The sequence below is a fragment of the Cetorhinus maximus genome, chromosome 14 (genome assembly GCF_964194155.1).
Source record: "Cetorhinus maximus chromosome 14, sCetMax3.hap1.1, whole genome shotgun sequence".
NCBI lineage: Eukaryota > Metazoa > Chordata > Chondrichthyes > Lamniformes > Cetorhinidae > Cetorhinus > Cetorhinus maximus.
Genome location: NC_135892.1, coordinates 56,565,094 through 56,583,252, shown reverse-complemented (window position 1 = coordinate 56,583,252; position 18,159 = coordinate 56,565,094). Strand labels below are relative to the sequence as shown.

Here is an 18,159-nt window from a genome sequence, read left to right as displayed (position 1 = left end):
CTGATGAGCTTCAATTAACTCTCCTACCTGTTTAGCTTCTGATTTTGAAGTCTATCCCTTTCCTGCTCATATCTCAGCTTCAGTCCTTTAAACGTCTGCACATACTCTATGTGTTCAAGTGCTTTGTAGAAGTTGTCAACTATGTGCGTTGTAAGTGACTTGATATCCTCCTGTGGTAACAAATATTTAAAATAGAGGAATGGATAAGGCGCTTCTCAGAACTGTGGAAAATTATAACCTGCAGGAAAGTGTGACTAAGGCATTTAAATAAATAGAAATTTTACCACAAGCTATTACAAAATTAGAAACTTACCACTCTGATAAATTCAAAGAGTTCAATTATTGCTGAATTAAGAAGATTATATCTGGTTCCATTATCCAAAAAGGCATTTATAACTGGTTCAAAGAGGTTGCCTTTAGTGATGTAACGATTATAGAATTCATCCTTTAGTCCAATGATCCTCCTCATAAAACGCAGTGCACCTGTTTTCAGAAAAAGTAACTATTTACTTAGATCTCAGTACTGCTCAGTTAGTTTGGACTACCTCCAGCAATTGCTCGTCTTACTCTGTGGTCAAATCTTCTGATTACTCCAGAACCATCATGCACACCAAAAACTATCCCAAACTTATCCACAAGAGCAATTCATGAACCGCGTCCAAGCTAGAGGTCACTTCATTTCCTCCCAGCACCCCTTCCAGATTTAGGATCCAGCCCACCATGTTCTGCAGCTTCTCCCCTGCTCTCCCTTACCAAGTTTATCTCCATAAAACCCAGAGCCTGTTTCTGCAATTTGCTCCTGAACATTGAACTTCTGCTCGGCCTCATGACTATCAACTTTATTTTCATCCTACAGCACCTTTTTCCCCCCTTCTTTCAAAACCATTAGTCCCAGGTTCACCCTTGAGTCTCTTATCTTTCAGTCTACCTTTTCTCTCCAAGGTCCTTGAAAGCATTATTGCCATCCAATTACATATTCAACGTCTGACTCTCTCTCTCATCCAGTTTCCACACCATCCAGCTTAGAATGATGACATTCTTGAGACTGCGGAGTTAATTGTCCCTCTTCACCCCAGTGCTGTTGCCCTCTCCATTCTCCAGCATTTCCTCCTCTGATGCCATCTTCACTGTACCCCTTCCTTGTAGCTACACTCAATTACCCCAAATCATACCTCATAAAAAACTCCTCCCAAGCCATATAGTTACCCTCAGAGCCACAGGACTCTATCCTTGGTTCCTCATTCATTGTTTAAATGCTGCCCTTTAGTAATATTATCTGTAAGAACAAGATCAGCTTCCACATATATGCTAATAACACCAATATCTAACCGTCATTGCCAGCATCTCCTAAGCTTTTAAATGCTGTAACTGTTTAACATCAAGTTCCAGATGACTCAGGATTTCTTTCAGCTCTATACCACTGAAACAGAGACTACTCCCGACTCCATCCAGCATGCAAGTGCTTTCAGCTACAATTCCAACATGGCTGGATGCCCACTTAGGTCAACTCCAGTAGCGAAAAACCTTAGTGCCCTGCTCGGCCATTAGTCAAGCTTCCTTCCTCTATTTCCACTGATAGCATCACCTTTCTTTAACTCAAACTCTGTCTGATTACATGTAGTACTTCAGAAACTTTTAATAAAATGCTTTCAAGTCCAAGGATCGCCTTCACTAAATGCCCTCCAAATTTAACTCACCCAGAACCACACATGTTCAAACGTGCAAGCAAACTCTGCTCCTCTCTCCAGATCAATACTCATTTTGCCCATTTCACCAACCAAAACACTTTCACTTGAAATTTTCAACGAAAGCTATTTTGCCTCACTGACTCCGCTACAGATCAATTGGAGAGGGAGCAGAAAATGATACAATCCCCATGGACATAAACATAAAGCTTTGATATTATTTAAAGAATGTGCATTTTTATAGTCCCTCTCAAAGCACATGCTTTTGAAATTAAATTGAGCAAAGATGGCAGCCAACTTGCTGTTCATAACATTTTTCAATCAGCAATGAGATAAATGACCTGCTTTAATGGTGGTTTTTAAGTGATGAATGTTTCCATGCTATGCTTGAACCTTGGGTTCAAAGATGAGAGAGGTAACAACTAAGCCAAACTGTATGCTGGACTATTATCATGCACTAAAGCAATATACAACTATATAATAAGCCATTAAAGCTCCCGCATCATTGATATCCTATGCTTAACTGAGCTGTGACAGGAAAATAAAATCACTGGTCTAATGTCACAACTCCTAGATTTCTGAGCTAAAATCCAATAGCCTTTGTGTACGAACATATGAATCAGGAGGGATAGGCCATTCAGCCCCTCGAGCCTGCTCCGCCATTCAACAAGATCTGATTGTGGCCTCAAATCCACATTCCACCTACCCCCAATAACCTTTGATTCCCTTGTTAGTCAAGAATCTATATGCCCCTGCCTTAAAAATATTCACTGACCCTGCCTCTATACCACTCTCTGGGCAAGAGTTTCAAGGATTCATGACCTTCTGAGGGAAAACATTTCTTCTCATCTCAGTCTTAAATGGGAGACCCCTTATTTTTAAATTGCGTCCTTAGTTCTAGTCTCTCCCACAAGGGAAACTTTACTAATGAGATTTTCACTGAGCATATAAATACTTCCTTGACCCTAGAACCACGTTTAACTAGAGTGGCAAATAAAATTGCAGCAGTGTTTTGATGCATACTTCTAAACAATTCCACATTTTGTACCTTGCTGTAAATTTAACACTGACATGAAGGAAAAAAACAAATACACATTTGTAACGCCAACGAAATAAAAGACAGACTTGCATTTACACAGCACATTTGACAACCACACATCTCAAAGCATTTTACAGTCAATGAACTGTAGACACTGTGGCAACGCAGGAAACCTTTACTAAATCTCCCCTCAGCCTCCTCAGTTCCAAAGAAAACAAATGCAGTCTATCCAATCTTTCCTCAGTTAAAATTCTCCATTCTGGCAACATCCTAGTAAATGTCCTCTGTGCTTCATCTAGTGTGATCATATCTTTTTTGTAATGCAGTGCCAAAACTGTGACTGCAGCCTAAGTAATGACTTATACTGTTCTAGCATAACTTTCTTGCTCTTATATGCTGTCTCAGCTAATAAGAGTTTCCCATGGGCCTTCTTAACCACCTTATCTATCCATCCTTATACCTTCAGCAATCTGTGAACATGCACTCCAAGGTCCCGCTGTTCCACGTTTCTCAATATCCTACCAGTTATTGTGTATTCTCTTGCATTGTTTGCCGTCCTAAAATATATTATCTCAACTCTCTGGATTGATTTTCATTTGCCACTTTCTGCCCATGTGATCGGTCCATTGATATCTTCCTGCAGTTTGCAGTACTCTTCACAATAAATCACATGACCTGCTTATGTACCATCTGCAAACTTCTCAACCATGCCCATACATTTAATTCTAAATCATTGATATGTATCACAAAAAGCAAGGACCCTAGTACTGAGCCCTGTAGAACTCCACTGGAAACGGCTTTCATTCACAAAAATACCTGTCGACCATTATCCTTTGCTTCCTGATGGGTCATTTTGGATCTAACTTGCCTTGGATACCATGGACTATCACTATTCCAACCAGTCTGTCATGTAGGACCCTGTCAAAACTCTTACTAAAATCATGCAGACATCAAACATACTACCCTCATCAACCCTCCTTGTTACTTCCTCAAAAAATTCAGTGAAGTTAGTCAGATATTGCCTTCCTTTAAATCCTTGCTGACAGTCCTTTTTTGACCTGTGCCCAAGTAACAATTTATTTTGTTTGATGTTTTTTCCAAAAATTTGCCTACCACCAAGGTTAGGCTGACTGGCCTGCAATTACTTTATCCCTTCCTCCCTTTTTAAAAAAGGTTAACACCTGTAGTCAGAGAGGGTTGGAAAGTGATAGTCAGAGCCTCTACTATTTTCTTCCTTGTTTCTCTTAGCAGCCTGGGATACATTTCATTCAGCCTGGCAATTTATCCACTTTCAGAGATGCTAAACCCCTTAATATTTCCTCTGTGATGCCCACATCATCCAATATTTCACACTTTCTTAACTGCAATATCTGCTTCGTTGCATTCCTTTAGTGCTCATTGACAGCCAAGGCCTCATCTTTTCCCTCCATATACAAATTATCTTTTTGGTCTCTCAACCCTCCAAGGCCAATATATCCTTCCTAAGATTTGGTGTCCAGAATGCTCAAAGTACTTCAGGTGTGGTCTAGCCAGGGCTTTGTATAATTGTAGCATGACTTCTATTCTCTTGTATTCTAGTCCTCTAGATAAAAGGTCAGCATTCCAATATTATCCTTTTTGATCACGTTCTGTAGCAAGTTATGACATTTTAATGCTCTACGTACCTGGATCCTCAGTTCTCTGAACCTCCAGTCTCTAGCTTTGCATCAAGTATCTTGTTCTATCCTTTTTAAGTACACAGTGAATGCCCTCACATTTGCCTACATTGAAATTCATTTGCCCAGTTTTGTGCATTCACAACTATCAATATCTGTGTAATTTTACATTTATATACATGGTTTACAATCCCACCTTTGTGTCATCAGCAAGTTTGGATATATGATTCTCTTTTCCATCATCTAAGTCATTAATAAATATGGTGAATAGTTGAGGCTCCAATACAGATCGTTGCGGGACAAGCTTACAAAACTTAAGAAAAGCACACCTCCTAATCACTTTATCAGACTTCCCTCTGAAGCTTAAGGTGCTAGTTTGTTGTAAATAAAGATTAACAAGACATGTTGTTGCTGTTTGGATGGATGCTCCTGTTTTCAGAGACAATGGCCTAGATTTCCCAGAGATCAAAGGTATGGAAGTGCAGAGTCAGGTATAACTGTTTAAACTATAGGGTCTTTCAGCTACATTACAGAGTCCACCAACTTTCTGGAGTATCTCTTCCCTGATTGTTAAACTTTAGTCCTATTTCCTCAGTATAGTCCCAGACAATGAATGAGAGACAATTTCTCATTTTCTACCTCATCTTTCACTCTTCTGCCATTCAGCTGTGTTACCAATTACCTCCAGTAGGCAGCAACGTGGACTCCAGGAACCATTTGCCAACTCCACTGCACCAGAGTGAAGGACAAAAATCACTGTATTACAGTAAAGGATGTTACCCTAGGAAAAGGTTTCCAATCACCATTTTGACCAGGTTGTCTCGGTTTATTTTACAGCTGTCTGCTATTCAGTTCTAATAAAGGCCATAACAATTCATACCAAATTTTTAAAGAACATAGCAGCCAAAGTCAGGTAAATATTCAGACTCGATTATTAGTTTTACTTTTACTAGTGTTCACTTACATAAGGCTAGGAAAGTATGTTTTGAATTCATCAGTACCAAAACCCTTCGCAGTAAATCTTTGTTCATGATGTAGTTCTTGATGTGATATGTGTGATGCTCTACACAGAAAGTGAGTAGCTCTAGAATCAAAGCCAACAGCTGTGCTGTCTGGAAGTTATCTAAAAAAAGATAAAACTTTGTTATGCATTTATAACTAACATTTTTAGTTTCATTTTGCAAACTAATCTGAAACAGGATGAGAGAAGTAAAGTGTGCTATTAAACTGCACTCTAACCTCTGGCACTTGGGTTCAAAACCAAGCCAAGCCGACAGAATGCAAGTATTTCTTTTTTCGCAGAAGTCAGCCTCCCAAAATAAATCATCTGCCTAGTCTCAATCTCAGTGGGAAAATCAGGGCAGTCACAAAATAGAAACTGACCTTAATTAAGGTCAGCACAAGTTTAGTATTTGGCACTCTCATCAAGCCAAAAGGACATCTAGCTTACAAATAAACTTTACAAAGATACATTTTGTTGATTAAATAACATGTTGGGAAACAGCACTGAAGTTTTAACTTTTCTTATCCTTAGAGTGACCAAGAGGCACTTCATTCAACAGCAAAGCTGAAAGCTACATTCTCACTACAGGTGCCACAATTTCAGTTTCCTCCATTTTTCTAAGGTACTCATGGAGGGGTACAGTTCCACAAGTACTGCCTGCTTGCAGCTATATATTCATTCTTCCTAATAGGTTGTTTAGGAAGTATAGGCAAACTACTTGATAGAGTAGGTCATGGTGCAGTTTTGCAGGGAGTGCAGGAAGAGGCACCTGAGAAAGTATGAACAGAAATTTTTGAAGGTGCCAGGATAATTTGAGAAGGCAGTTAAAGCTGCGTTGGAGTTGTCTTTGTGAATTAAGGAAGAGTATAAAAAAAATAGGGAAGTCATGCTAAACCTTTATAAAACACTGGTTAGGCCTTAGTTGGAGTACTGTGTTTAATTCTGGGCATCACACTTTAGGAAAACTGTCAAAGGCCTTGGACAGGGTGCAGAAATGATTTACTAGAATGGTAACAAGGATGAAGGACTTCAGTCATAAGGAGGGACAGAAGCTGGCATTGTTCGCCTTAAAGCGCAAAAGGAGAAAAGAACACATGATAGAGTAAATAAGGAAAGACTGTTTCTGTTGGTAGAAGGGTCAGTGACCAGCGGAACAGGTTTCAAGTAATTGCAAGAACCAGAGGAACATGCAGAAACTTTTGTTTTTTTTTAAATTTTGAGATTTGGAATAGTGTCCAAAAAGGTGGATAGAAGCAGATTCAATAGTAACATTCGGAAATACTAAACTAAAAAGGTAAACAATTTACAGGGCTATTTGGAAAGAGCAGGGAATTAGGATTAATTGGATAACTCTACCAAAGTACTGACACTGCTGTATCGTTTTTTTGATCATTACTAAATTAATCCTGCCCAAATGTGAGCGCACGCATGCTTTCTAGCAGGTGAAAGTTAGCAATCAAGAGCAAGAATCCTAGCCAACTCGTTGCCTCCATAGCCCAAAGTCACTGGAGCCAAATATCAAGATCCCAATAGCCATGTTAGTTGATATCAGGCCTGAAACATTCTGGTCTAAATAGTGTAGCACCACAATGCAGTTACTTATTTACAGACAGTCCTTGCCGCTCAAGTACAAAATTCAATTAGGACACACTGCTTTGAAAGACCAGCTGGATATAAATCTTTAAATGGATACAAGTCAACATATGCTACATGGTATAATTACAGGAAGCAACTTTGTGCAAAAGAACAAAATCACCCAACCATAGAAAATGATCTTGCAGGATATACGGATATTTTATGAGGTAATTACTAATTATAATTATTCAACCGCTACTTTCAAAGCGGGCTCATCAATAGCCACCCAGGTACATGACTGGTTTCTTCAGAAACAAAGCAACTGATCGTGAATTGCTGTAATTTTAATAGTTAAAAGCAACACTAGACATTCCATCTACATAAAATCCACCAGCTCAACAAATGAATAGCGTGCAACTTACCAGAACAAAAAGCACTATTCCTGTTGGATCCATCTATGACTGCGTCTAATAAAAAAAAAGCACATGGTAAAGTTAAAGTCACTCATTGTTAATATAGTTTACAGGATTAAATTAGGAAGCCATTCAGCCCATTTCATTTCATACACTCGGAAAGATCCTGAAGTCCCCATATTGTAGCATTTATTCTTTAAATTATTCCAATGTTTTCATTTTCATTACTCTAATCAATCCTTGCCATGTAAAGATCACACTACCGGGAATTTGATTTGTTCTAAATTTATATTTTACTCTCAATTTTATCTCATCTCTTAAGGAAACAATGCCTTTCCTGAAAAATGAATTAAAAACTTTCAGCAGTAATAAAGCATCACTAACTTAATTTAAAATGGGAGCTATGGGCACTTAGACCATTTCAGCAGTCTGATGCTCCACATTAGGCTAGGACTGTAATAAGTTTAGAGCTAGATTCAATCTGCAGGTAAATAGTTCCATCCCTAAATTAATATTAGCATGTGCAAGTGCTGCTTATGCTAATTTTGTTAACATTTGCCAACAAGGCTAAGATACCAGGTCAACTTGCCTTTAGATTTTTGTCACTCCCTAACACAGTGGTATACAGAGAGTCAACCTGGATAACTTGGAAAAGACAGCAATAAATTCAGTGATTTACTAAAGTTCAAGATTCAAGATACTTCGATCCACCCTACTTATCAAATCACAAGGGATTATAATGTACCAGTCCATTACTAGGCACTGAGCTCTAATCTTAATGATTTCCCATTGTATAAAGGCCAAAAAATATTTTAAAGAGCTTTTATTTTTCAAATGGGCTTAATCTTGGAGCATTTTTCATACTAACAATGGTGTGAGGAGAACCTTTGACCAAGAAAGGTCAATCAGTCTAAAGGTGTTTGTGGTCCCCAAAAGGCAGGCAGAAATACATAACAAAAGCCTCAAACACAATATCCTGGGTACAACAATTAGCATGGGGGCCACATTTTTAGGGACACTTAGCAGAAATGGTGAGCACAGCTGCAGGCTCAAAAGACTGGTAAAAGTGCCCTGAAAATCAATGGCTGTCAAGTATCAAATTCAACAAAGATTTCTAGCCCAATGCCAAACTTTTGGGAGATGCAAGTAAAATGCTAATTAAGGCATTATAACAAGACAACTCAATGTATAAATTTAATGTCCTCGTGAAAATACTTTTTTCCCTCAAGTTACTTTGCTTCAGTTCAGTTGAACACTAAAATTTTCCGATATTGAAATAAAATGTTGGTTGCAAAATGCTCAAATGTGGCACCACCAAATATGTTCTATCACTTCATGAATGCTGAACTTTACAAGAGCATTAGTTTTAAATGTCCTTTTAATTTAAAAATGAAACAGCTCATTCTAAAAAGGGGGATGGTGAATTCCTGATAAACTCCTCAGTTCGGAGAAATGTCCATGTGACCTCGGGTTACCATGGGGAGAGAAACTCAAATAGAAACCCACTGAGATGTCGAGTGGCAGTTTTTAAAGCCTTTCACAGGAGCTCAGAGAACAGAAAAGCTGCTGCTGAGACACGGGCAGAGAGAACAAAAGCTATTGTTATGAAGCAGGGAAAACTGCTCATGTTGAAGACAAAGCAGGATGCCTTTAATGGTTTAATTTCTGTTCAAAAGAAAAGCAGAACAGACAAACAGGGATTCACTGAGGTATGCCTCACTGGTGATATTCTGATCACAAACCCTCAAGTGGAGTGGAACGATTGCTGAAGGACACTGGAAGTTTTGACCTGGCATGGCAGGCAGAGGTGAACCTTTGCTGGAGAACTAGGAGTAACTTTGGGACTGTCCCCTTAATGCTACATATCTGCCAGAAGCATGGTGTACAGTAAAAGTGTTTCATAAGGCATATTTTGATTGTGCCAATTAGTTAAAATAAAAGAGTTTTTTCTTTTGATTAACATTTGATCAATGCTGATTTAATTTGCTTGTTACGGTAGAAGTCCTAAAAAGTGAAATAGAAACATAGAAAATAGAAGCAGGAATAGGTCATTCGGCCCTTCTAGCCTGCTCCGCCATCCAACATTATCATGGCTGATCCTCTATCTCAATGCCGTACTCCCCTCTCTCCCCATACTCAACGCCTTGAGTCTAGAAATCTATTTCCTTCTTAAATATATTCATTGACTTGGCCTCCACAGCCCTCTGTGGTAGAGAATTCTACAGGTTCACCACCCTGAGTGAAGAAGTTTCTCCTCGTCTCAGTCCGAAGTGGCCTACCCTGTATCCTGACATTGTGACCCCACAGCCAGAGGAAACATCCCTGCAACCAGTCTATCCATCTTTGTCAGAATTTTATATGTTTCAATACAATCCCCTCTCATTCTTCTAAACTCCAGTGAATACAGGCCTAGCTGGCCCAATCTCCTCTCATATGACAATTCTGCCACCTCAGAAATCATCCTGCTGAACCTTCGTTGCGCTCCCTCTATGGCAAGTATATCCTCTTAAGTAAGACCACCAAAACAGCACAATACTCCAGATGTGGTCTCACCAAGGCCCTATATAGCTGTAGTAACACATCCTTGCTCCTGTACTCAAGTCTTCTTGCAATGAAGGTCAACATACCATTTGTCTTAACTGCTTGCTGCACCTGCATGCTTGCTTTCGGTGATTGGTATACAAAAACACCCAAATGTACATCAACATTTCTCAATCTATCACAATTTAAATAATACTCTGCCATTCTGTTTTTCCCACCAAAGTGGATAACTTCACACTTATCCACATTATACTGCATCTGCCAAGTATTTTCATATTCACTCAACTTGTCTAAATGGCCTTGAAGCCTCTTAACATCCTCCTCACCAATCACATTCCCACCTAGTTTTGTGTTGTCAGCAAACTTGGAAATATTACAAAAAACTACTGCGGATGCTGGAAATCCAAAACAAAAACAGAATTACCTGGAAAAACTCAGCAGGTCTGGCAGCATTGGCAGAGAAGAAAAGAGTTGATGTTTCGAGTCCTCGTGACCCTTCAGCAGTCCTTTCTGCTGAAGGGTCATGAGGACTCGAAACGTTAACTCTTTTCTTCTTCGCCGATGCTGCCAGACCCGCTGAGTTTTTTCAGGTAATTCTGTTTTTGTTTTGGAAATATTACATTTGGAAATCTTGTCCATCTGTTTATTTCCGTTGGTGACATGGGAATTCCTTTTTTTAAGGAAAGTTATCAGATTCTATGGGGATCCTAACACACACCACCTTGTGATGATAGTCCATAAGTATATGCACACTGAAACCAAGGGGCAGAGTTTCCATTCATTTGCACTGGCTTATTCAGGTATAAATACGATTGAGAACCAAGTGGAATACAAAAGGTTCAGAAGAGAAGTGAAGTAGCTTCACTTCACTTCAGAGCAGAGGAGTTATGAGAAAAGACTGGCATCTAACATAAAGGGGAATCCCGAAGACTTATACAGGCACAAAAATAGTAAAAGAATGGCAACAGGAGGAGTATGGGCCAAAAAGTGGATTTACACATGGAGGCAGGGGGCATGGTTGGGATGTGAAATAAATTTTGCATCTGTTTTTACCAAGGAAGCAGATACTACCCAGGTCATGGTGACAGAGGAGGAAACTCTGTCACCATAAGGGTTCAAAACTGATAAGGAGGCAATGTTGGATAAACTGTTACAGGAGGCAATGTTGGATAAACTGTTACTTGAAGTTGACAAGGCACCGGGACCAGACGAAATGCATTCAAGGGTATTGAAGAAAGAGAGAGTGTAAATTGCTGCAGCACTGACCATAATTTTTCAGTATTTCTCTAGACTCAGGGGAGGTGTCAGAGGACTGGAGAATTGCAAACATTACACCCTTGTTCAAAAAAGGTTGTATGGATAAGCCCTGCAACTACAGACCAGTTTAATTTCAGTAGTGGGAAAGCATACAGAATCAATTATTTGGGATAGAATTAGTAGTCACATGGAAAAATGCAAGTTGAATAGAAATCCATGCTGGCTCTTCCTAAAGGGGAAATTGTGTTTAACTAACTTGGAGTTTTTTGAAGAAGTAACAGAGAGGGTTGATGTGGTGTACATGGACTTTCAAAAGGCATTTGATACAGTGCCACATGACAGACTTGAGAGAAAAGTTATAGCTCAGAATAAAAGGGACAGTAGCAACGTGGATACAAAATTGACTGAGTAATAGGAAACAGTAATGGTCAATGGATATTTTTCTGGCTAGAGGAAAGTTTGTAGTGGAGTTCCCCAGGGGTTGGTATTGGGATCCTTGCTTTTCTTGATATATATTATGATGATCTAGACCCTGGTGTGCAGGGGAACAATTTCAAAATTTGCGGATGACACGAACTTGGAAGCATTGTAAACTGAGGGCAGTGGGACATAGACAAGGGAGTGGAGTGGGCAGGTAGGTGGCAGATAAAGTTCAATGTGGAGAAGTGTAAGGTGATGCATTTTGGTAGGAAGAACATGGACAGACAATATAAAATTAGGGGTACAATTCTTAAAGAGGGTGCAGGAGCAGAGAGACCTGGGTGTATATGTGCGTAGGTCATTGAAGGTGGCAGGGCAGGTGAAGAGAGCAGTTAATAAAGCATACAGTATCCTGGGCTTTATTAATAAGGGCATAGTGTACAAGAGCAATGAGGCAATGCTGAGCTTATATAAGACACTTGTTAGACCCAGCTGGAGTAGCAGTTCTGGGTGCCATACTATAGGATGTGAACACTTTGCAGACAGTGCAGAAGAGATTTACAAGAATGGTTCCAGGGGAGAGAAACTTCAGTTTTGAAGGTAGATTGCAGAGATCGGGACTGCTCTCCTTGGAGAAGAGAAGCCTAAGAGGAGATTTGAAAGAGGTGTTAAAAATCATGAAGGGGCTGGATAGAGTAGATAGGGAGAAACTGTTCCCGCTCGTAAAAGGATCAAGGAGAGGGCACAGATTTAGAATGATTTGCAAACGAAGCTAACGTGGTATGAGAAAAACCTATTTCAGGTAGCGAGTGGTTTGGGTCTGGAATGCACTGCCTGCAAGTGTGGTGGAGGTAGGTTCAATTGAGGCATCCAAGGGAGCATTAGATGATTATTTGAATAGAACCAATGTGCAAGGGCACGGGGAAAAGGCAAGAGAATGGCAGTGAGTCATAATGCTCATTTAGAGAGTCAGTGCAAACATGATGGGATGAATGGCCTCCTCCTACACCGTAACAATTCTGTAAAAACAGCATAGGCAGTGCAAGCATTACGGAATTAAGCAAATCACATTCAGCACAATCTTTAAATTTGTTTAGGAAAGTGTGCTGCAGCCTGGCTCCACCCACAAAACTAGCCACATCCTCCGGACACACTAATTACCATTGGGAATTTCTGCCAACTGCGCTTGTCTGCAGGCCTTTGAGGGAACTTTGAATTAAGCTGGTTCCGTTGGCCACTAATAAGCATGTTTTAAAACTTCTGAAAATAAATTAAAGAAACCAAATACAGTGTCCCAATATAACTCAGACACGATTCAGCAATTCAAACCACCCCCCCGCCCCCCCCACCTCCCCCGAGTCATTTCCATTAAGTTAAAATTGGCTTACTTGCAGGTAGTGGTTGACACTGATTAAATGTCTGTTGTGAGATAAACCCATTTTCAACTCTTTTCATCAAACTGCACCAAGTTACCACTCTTAAATAGATCAAAGACTTCTTTTAAAAGCTGATTGCTTTAGAAAACTAAGTTTGAAAACACTGCACGATTGCACTGATTTATGGCAGATTTTGCATCCAGCGATATGCAAATGAGTTTGAGCAGAAACACACTTCTCAAAACAGGCACAATTTGCACCTGGATTACTGATTGCACCCAAAGCAGAAATTCTACTCCCAAGCATTTCTAATGGCTGTATATAGTAACACCACTATCCCCAGGCAGAATGGAGAAGGTTGAATAATTCCCCCAATGACACCTGGAGGCTGCACTGCTGTAAGTAGCTGGGATTGATTTTACACACAATTTTCATGTGACTATGCTCCAGTCACTGCAATTTGCTTGGGAAATCACTGTTTTTAGTGGGAGAAGTTGCGAGTTGCACTTACTGCAGTCTGTGAGGTCTCTTTATTCAAATAAGCATTGTTTGCTGAGTAAAACTTGGTTTGTTTTGCTGCTCTTGGTAAAATACACTGGCAGCCACAAGTTCCATTTTGCCCCAACTGACTGGCTGACAGTGGTGTCAATCAACACACTAATTTCTAATAGGGAAATCGCAGAGTCACTGGGCTCGGGAAACAAGGGAAAACATGTCTAAGGGTTAAAGTGCTCCAAATGGAAAAACTATTGCATCACCTGCAAATAGCACAGGAAATTCAAATGTCATGGAATATATGCACAATTAACATGAAAAGTTCATAAGCATTTACAGATGACAAAACAAGTGGACTTTAATTATAGATGAGTTTCAAACTCACCTTTACTGCTGTGTTTTTCATCTGTGGTATTAGCCAGTAAAGGAGCGCTGAGAACATGCATGCAATGCTTGTAAAAAAAGCTGAGGAACTCTGTCTTCTCAGTTTTCTGAGAGAGATGACAAGAATACATGTTGGTAATTAGTCAGTTTCTTAACTGTTTGGTTGCTGAAGGTTTGAAATTTCTTCTTTAGAAAACATGCATACTTTGATGTTGTATCAACAACAGAATCCAACTGTAAATTCCTATCAAGTTTTAGCATGCCAATAGATAAAGAACCATAACTTCCAAGCTCCAGGGCAATGTATCTGGGGAGCACCCCCCAAGATGGCTGGGGAACCATCCCACCTCCCCCAGAAGTTCCCAGTTAAGGATTGCATAGCAATTGCCCAGGAAGTTCAACTTCCTTTGGGCAATTGCCCTGCACTGGGAGTCATCCAAAAATGAAATTTAAATCCACCCCCACCCCACAACTCAATTGCCACTGCACCAGAAGTTACAGGCCAAAATCTTTAAAGATTACAATCTCAAATTTTGAGGACATTAAAAAAAAAATTGATTTAAAACAAAATCAAAAGCATAAACATAAGCACCCAAGAACAGTAGTGCTCGAATGTCTTTAGTGTTTGTTTCCAATAACAAATCTAGCAATCTGCACTAACTAGGGTTCAACAAATAAACCACATGAATCACATCATGCAACAAGTTAATTTTTTTATAATGCTGCCTCCAATAATAAATGACAGTCTTGTAGTTTACCATGCTTTGTTACGTTAAAGGTGCTATATAAATGCAAGTTGGTGCTCCTTCCAGAGTATAAAACCAAAATTATTGATGTCATAAGGTTAACAGTATTCAAGTAATGTAATCACGTAATAAAGTCAGTGCAATCAAGTTGAGGTTCAAGCTCGAGGAAGGATTTTGAGAAGTTCTAGAAGGGCTGAGACAGCTGAGATTTTGCCACAAATGATGGAAAAGCAAGGAGCACATAGGAGATAGCCAGAAGACTGAGCAAAGCAGGAAAGATAAAAGACTTGAGTAGTTGAAGAAACAGGGCAGAACAAGGTTGTGAAGAAATTTTTAGGTGGTAAAGACATTAAACTCTGCTTTTGAATTAACAGAGTTTAGTGCAGGACTAGTTAAGAGGGGCTGCATTTTGAATGCTAGAGTTTAGAGGAGAGAAAATGAGAAGCCAGCAAGGGCAACATTGAACAAATCAAGGGTCCAGCAGTGAGAAAAAATTGAATAAGGATTTTTCCAATGTGAAGGTAGGGTAGGAATAAAAGCAGGAGTAAGTGTTCTGGCTGACAGACAGGATGAGGTTTGAATATCTGATCTCCGTCAAACAGGCATTAACATTATGGTTTCACACAGTCTGAACAAGTGCCAGCAAAGCGATAAAATGAACGATGAGAAGGAAGCTGAAGGAATGGTGGTTGTTGTTTTCAGTTGGAGGAAATGTTGACAATATCAGATGGAGTCTGATAGCAGAGAGATAGTTTATGACGTTCAGCGAGGTGAGTGATAGAAATCAGATGTCAGCGTACATATGGAAACAAACTCCATAGCTATGAATGATAGGAGAGGTAAAACAGATGAGAAAGAGGAGCGTGTCAAGAATAGGTCCATTGAGGGTGTAGAGAAGCTGCTGCTGAAGCTGCACTGGCTGTTTTGTAACAAAATAACCATCATGCAATGGGCAATCACAAGGAGCTAGACGAAAGTGAATAGAACAGGATGCCATGGCTGCCTATATCAAACCTCTGCAAAGGCTGAGGCGAACAAGAGGAGATAACATATTATGAGATGGTATTGGCCGACAGGGAGGTGTGTGCCCCAACATCCTTTTAAAGATGTCAATTCCAACTTTGTCAGGGCAGTCTTGATGATCAAGACAGCAACTGGACTAGTTTTAATGTGCAAGGAAGCAACTGGGCGAAATTTGGGAGAGACTAGTATAGAGTGAGAGATGATAACCTGTTTGAGGAACTGAGGGGAAAGTGAGGTCACAGGCAGGTAGTAGCTGGAAAGGGTGGACAGGTTGAGGTTGAGTGTTTTGTAGATAGGAATGGTTTTGAAAGGGGAAGGTTCAGGTATAAGCAAAGGGAGCAATTAACAATGCCAAAAAGCCTGGGCCAAGGGGAGATAATTGAGTAGCCAAAGGTTTAAAGCTCAAAATGACTCCTGAACACAGGCCTCAGTGTTTAAAATAATTGAGGCTTCTCAAAATAAAAGTTGCAATATATTACACAAGTCAGTGTAGTAAGTCATTTTTAGTCGATATTAGTGTAACATTACAATCCAAATCAATGCGGTAAATCTAATCAGACCTCACCTTAAAAGCAGCAGAAATGGAGGCATAAGGTCATTAACTGCAAATCAAATTAGGCCAATAGGCATATACAATGCATTTTGCCCATTTTTTTTTCCTCCCAAGAGTTGTTAAAATATTTTAAAGTGCCTTACATTTGCCGTAGCTAACATATTCTCAGGGTCAATTAAAGTTCTCAGCAGCCCCATTAGCTGAACTGCTCCACCAAGTTCAGGATCAGCATCGCAGATCATCTGTTCAATGATTACATTGATTAGGAGAATGTCCTGAACAGAAACAAATGAAAACCTGGTCAGTATTAAAGTTAACTTAATAGCTGCCATAAAATGGTAGCTAGTTTCAAAATAAAGCACTAATCATAAGATAAGCATTCTTTGTCCAAACCTTTAAGCCTATTTGATCGCATCCTTCCAAAATACCAATCTAAACGTTTTTCCAATACTATGTTTAACTGATTCTTAAAAGGATGCTGGGACACACACCTTCTTGTTTGGCAATACCATCAGACTATGTTTTGTTTAATATGGTTTATGCTAAGTTTGGCTTTCACAATTCTTATTCGGTGATATGCATGGGCAGCATGACAAAATGGAAAAATATTATTCAGAGTTTACTTTTTCTATCCCATTACAAATCATATACTTCTGAGGTTCACTGTTTGTAACCTCAAAAGAACAGCCACAACTGAGTTATCCCTCTTTGCTTATGATAGAGGGATAAGCTATCAGCCTCAACTGGCTCACCAGACTGATTCCTGGAATGGTGGGATTGTCGTATGAGGAGAGATTGGGCCAACTAGGCCTGTATTCGCTGTAGTTTAGAAGAATGAGGGGGAGTCTCACTGAAATGTATAAAATTCTGAGGGCTGGACAGACTGGATGCAGGGATGATGTTTCCTCTGGCTGGGGAGGGTCTAGAACAAGGGATCACAATCTCAGGATATGGGGTAGGCCATTTAGGTCTGAGATGAGGAGCAACTTCTTCACTCAGAGGGCGGTGAACCTGTGGAATCCTCTACCAGAGGGCTGTGGAGGCCAAGTCACTAAATATATTTAAGAAGAAAATAGATAGACTTCTAGGCCCTAAAGGCATCAAGGGGTATGGGAAAGAGCGGGAGTACGCCTCTGAGATAGAGGATCAGCCATGATCATATTGAATGACGCAGAAGGCTCAAAGGGCTAAATGACCTACTCCTGCTTCTATTTTCTATGATTCTATTCGAGTTTAATGTGTTCCTATATTCTGGTGACCATGAATGCATGCAGCACTTCAAGAATGGTTTGGTTACAGCACTACATTTAATCAAGGGTTCTGGGCATAAAGTGATGACAAAATAATGCAGCATCTTGTTCACTTTATTGCTCTCAAATATTTGGATTTGATGATCAAATACTTAGATGCATTTAAAGGGAAGCTAGGTAAGTACATGAGGGAGAAAGGAATAGCTGACAGGGTTAGATGAAGTAGGGTGGGAGGAGATATGTGGAGCTAAAATACTGACATGAACCCATCCGACTGAATGGCCTATTTCTGCACTGTAAATTCTATGTAATTCTGTGTGTTAACCTCGCTTTGGCAGGCCCAAGAATGTGTGTTTTATGAAAATGTGAATTACTCTGGTTAGCTTCCGAACAATGGCACAGAAATCCTAAAGCAAAATGAACATTGTTCTTCTGTTGAATCTCATACCTTCAAATATAAATTCCGTTGACGGTGATGCAGTGTTTAGTTTAAGCAGCATTTTACAGTGGCACGTTATTTTGCCAGTTGGTCTTACTTCTAATCTATGGACCTTTAAGGATCAACATATAAACTGATTTTCCAATAAAGTTTAAGTTCCAACAAGCTTTCTCAAGGAAATGGAGCCCAATTTCAGTTATGTCAACTGCAGCTCAGTTGGCAGCGTTCTCGCCTTCGAGTCAGGTACTTGCAGGTTCAAGTCCCATCGTAGGGCTTGAGCACAAAAATCAAGCTTACGCTCCAAT

General features: G+C 39.8%; 1 protein-coding gene across 2 annotated transcripts in view; it reads right to left on the bottom strand.

Annotated features, from left to right (window-relative positions):
- ppp4r3b (protein phosphatase 4, regulatory subunit 3B) overlaps positions 1-18,159 on the bottom strand; it is a 58,406-nt gene that overhangs the window by 11,221 nt on the left and 29,026 nt on the right. For both annotated transcript variants that reach the window (XM_078556932.1, XM_078556933.1), the window contains 6 exons: positions 16,309-16,440; positions 13,845-13,950; positions 7,380-7,424; positions 5,344-5,502; positions 314-483; positions 28-170 (listed from right to left, as the gene is read on the bottom strand). In XM_078556932.1, coding sequence (XP_078413058.1) covers positions 28-170; positions 314-483; positions 5,344-5,502; positions 7,380-7,424; positions 13,845-13,950; positions 16,309-16,440 — 755 coding nt within the window. The remainder of the gene's footprint in view (positions 1-27; positions 171-313; positions 484-5,343; positions 5,503-7,379; positions 7,425-13,844; positions 13,951-16,308; positions 16,441-18,159) is intronic.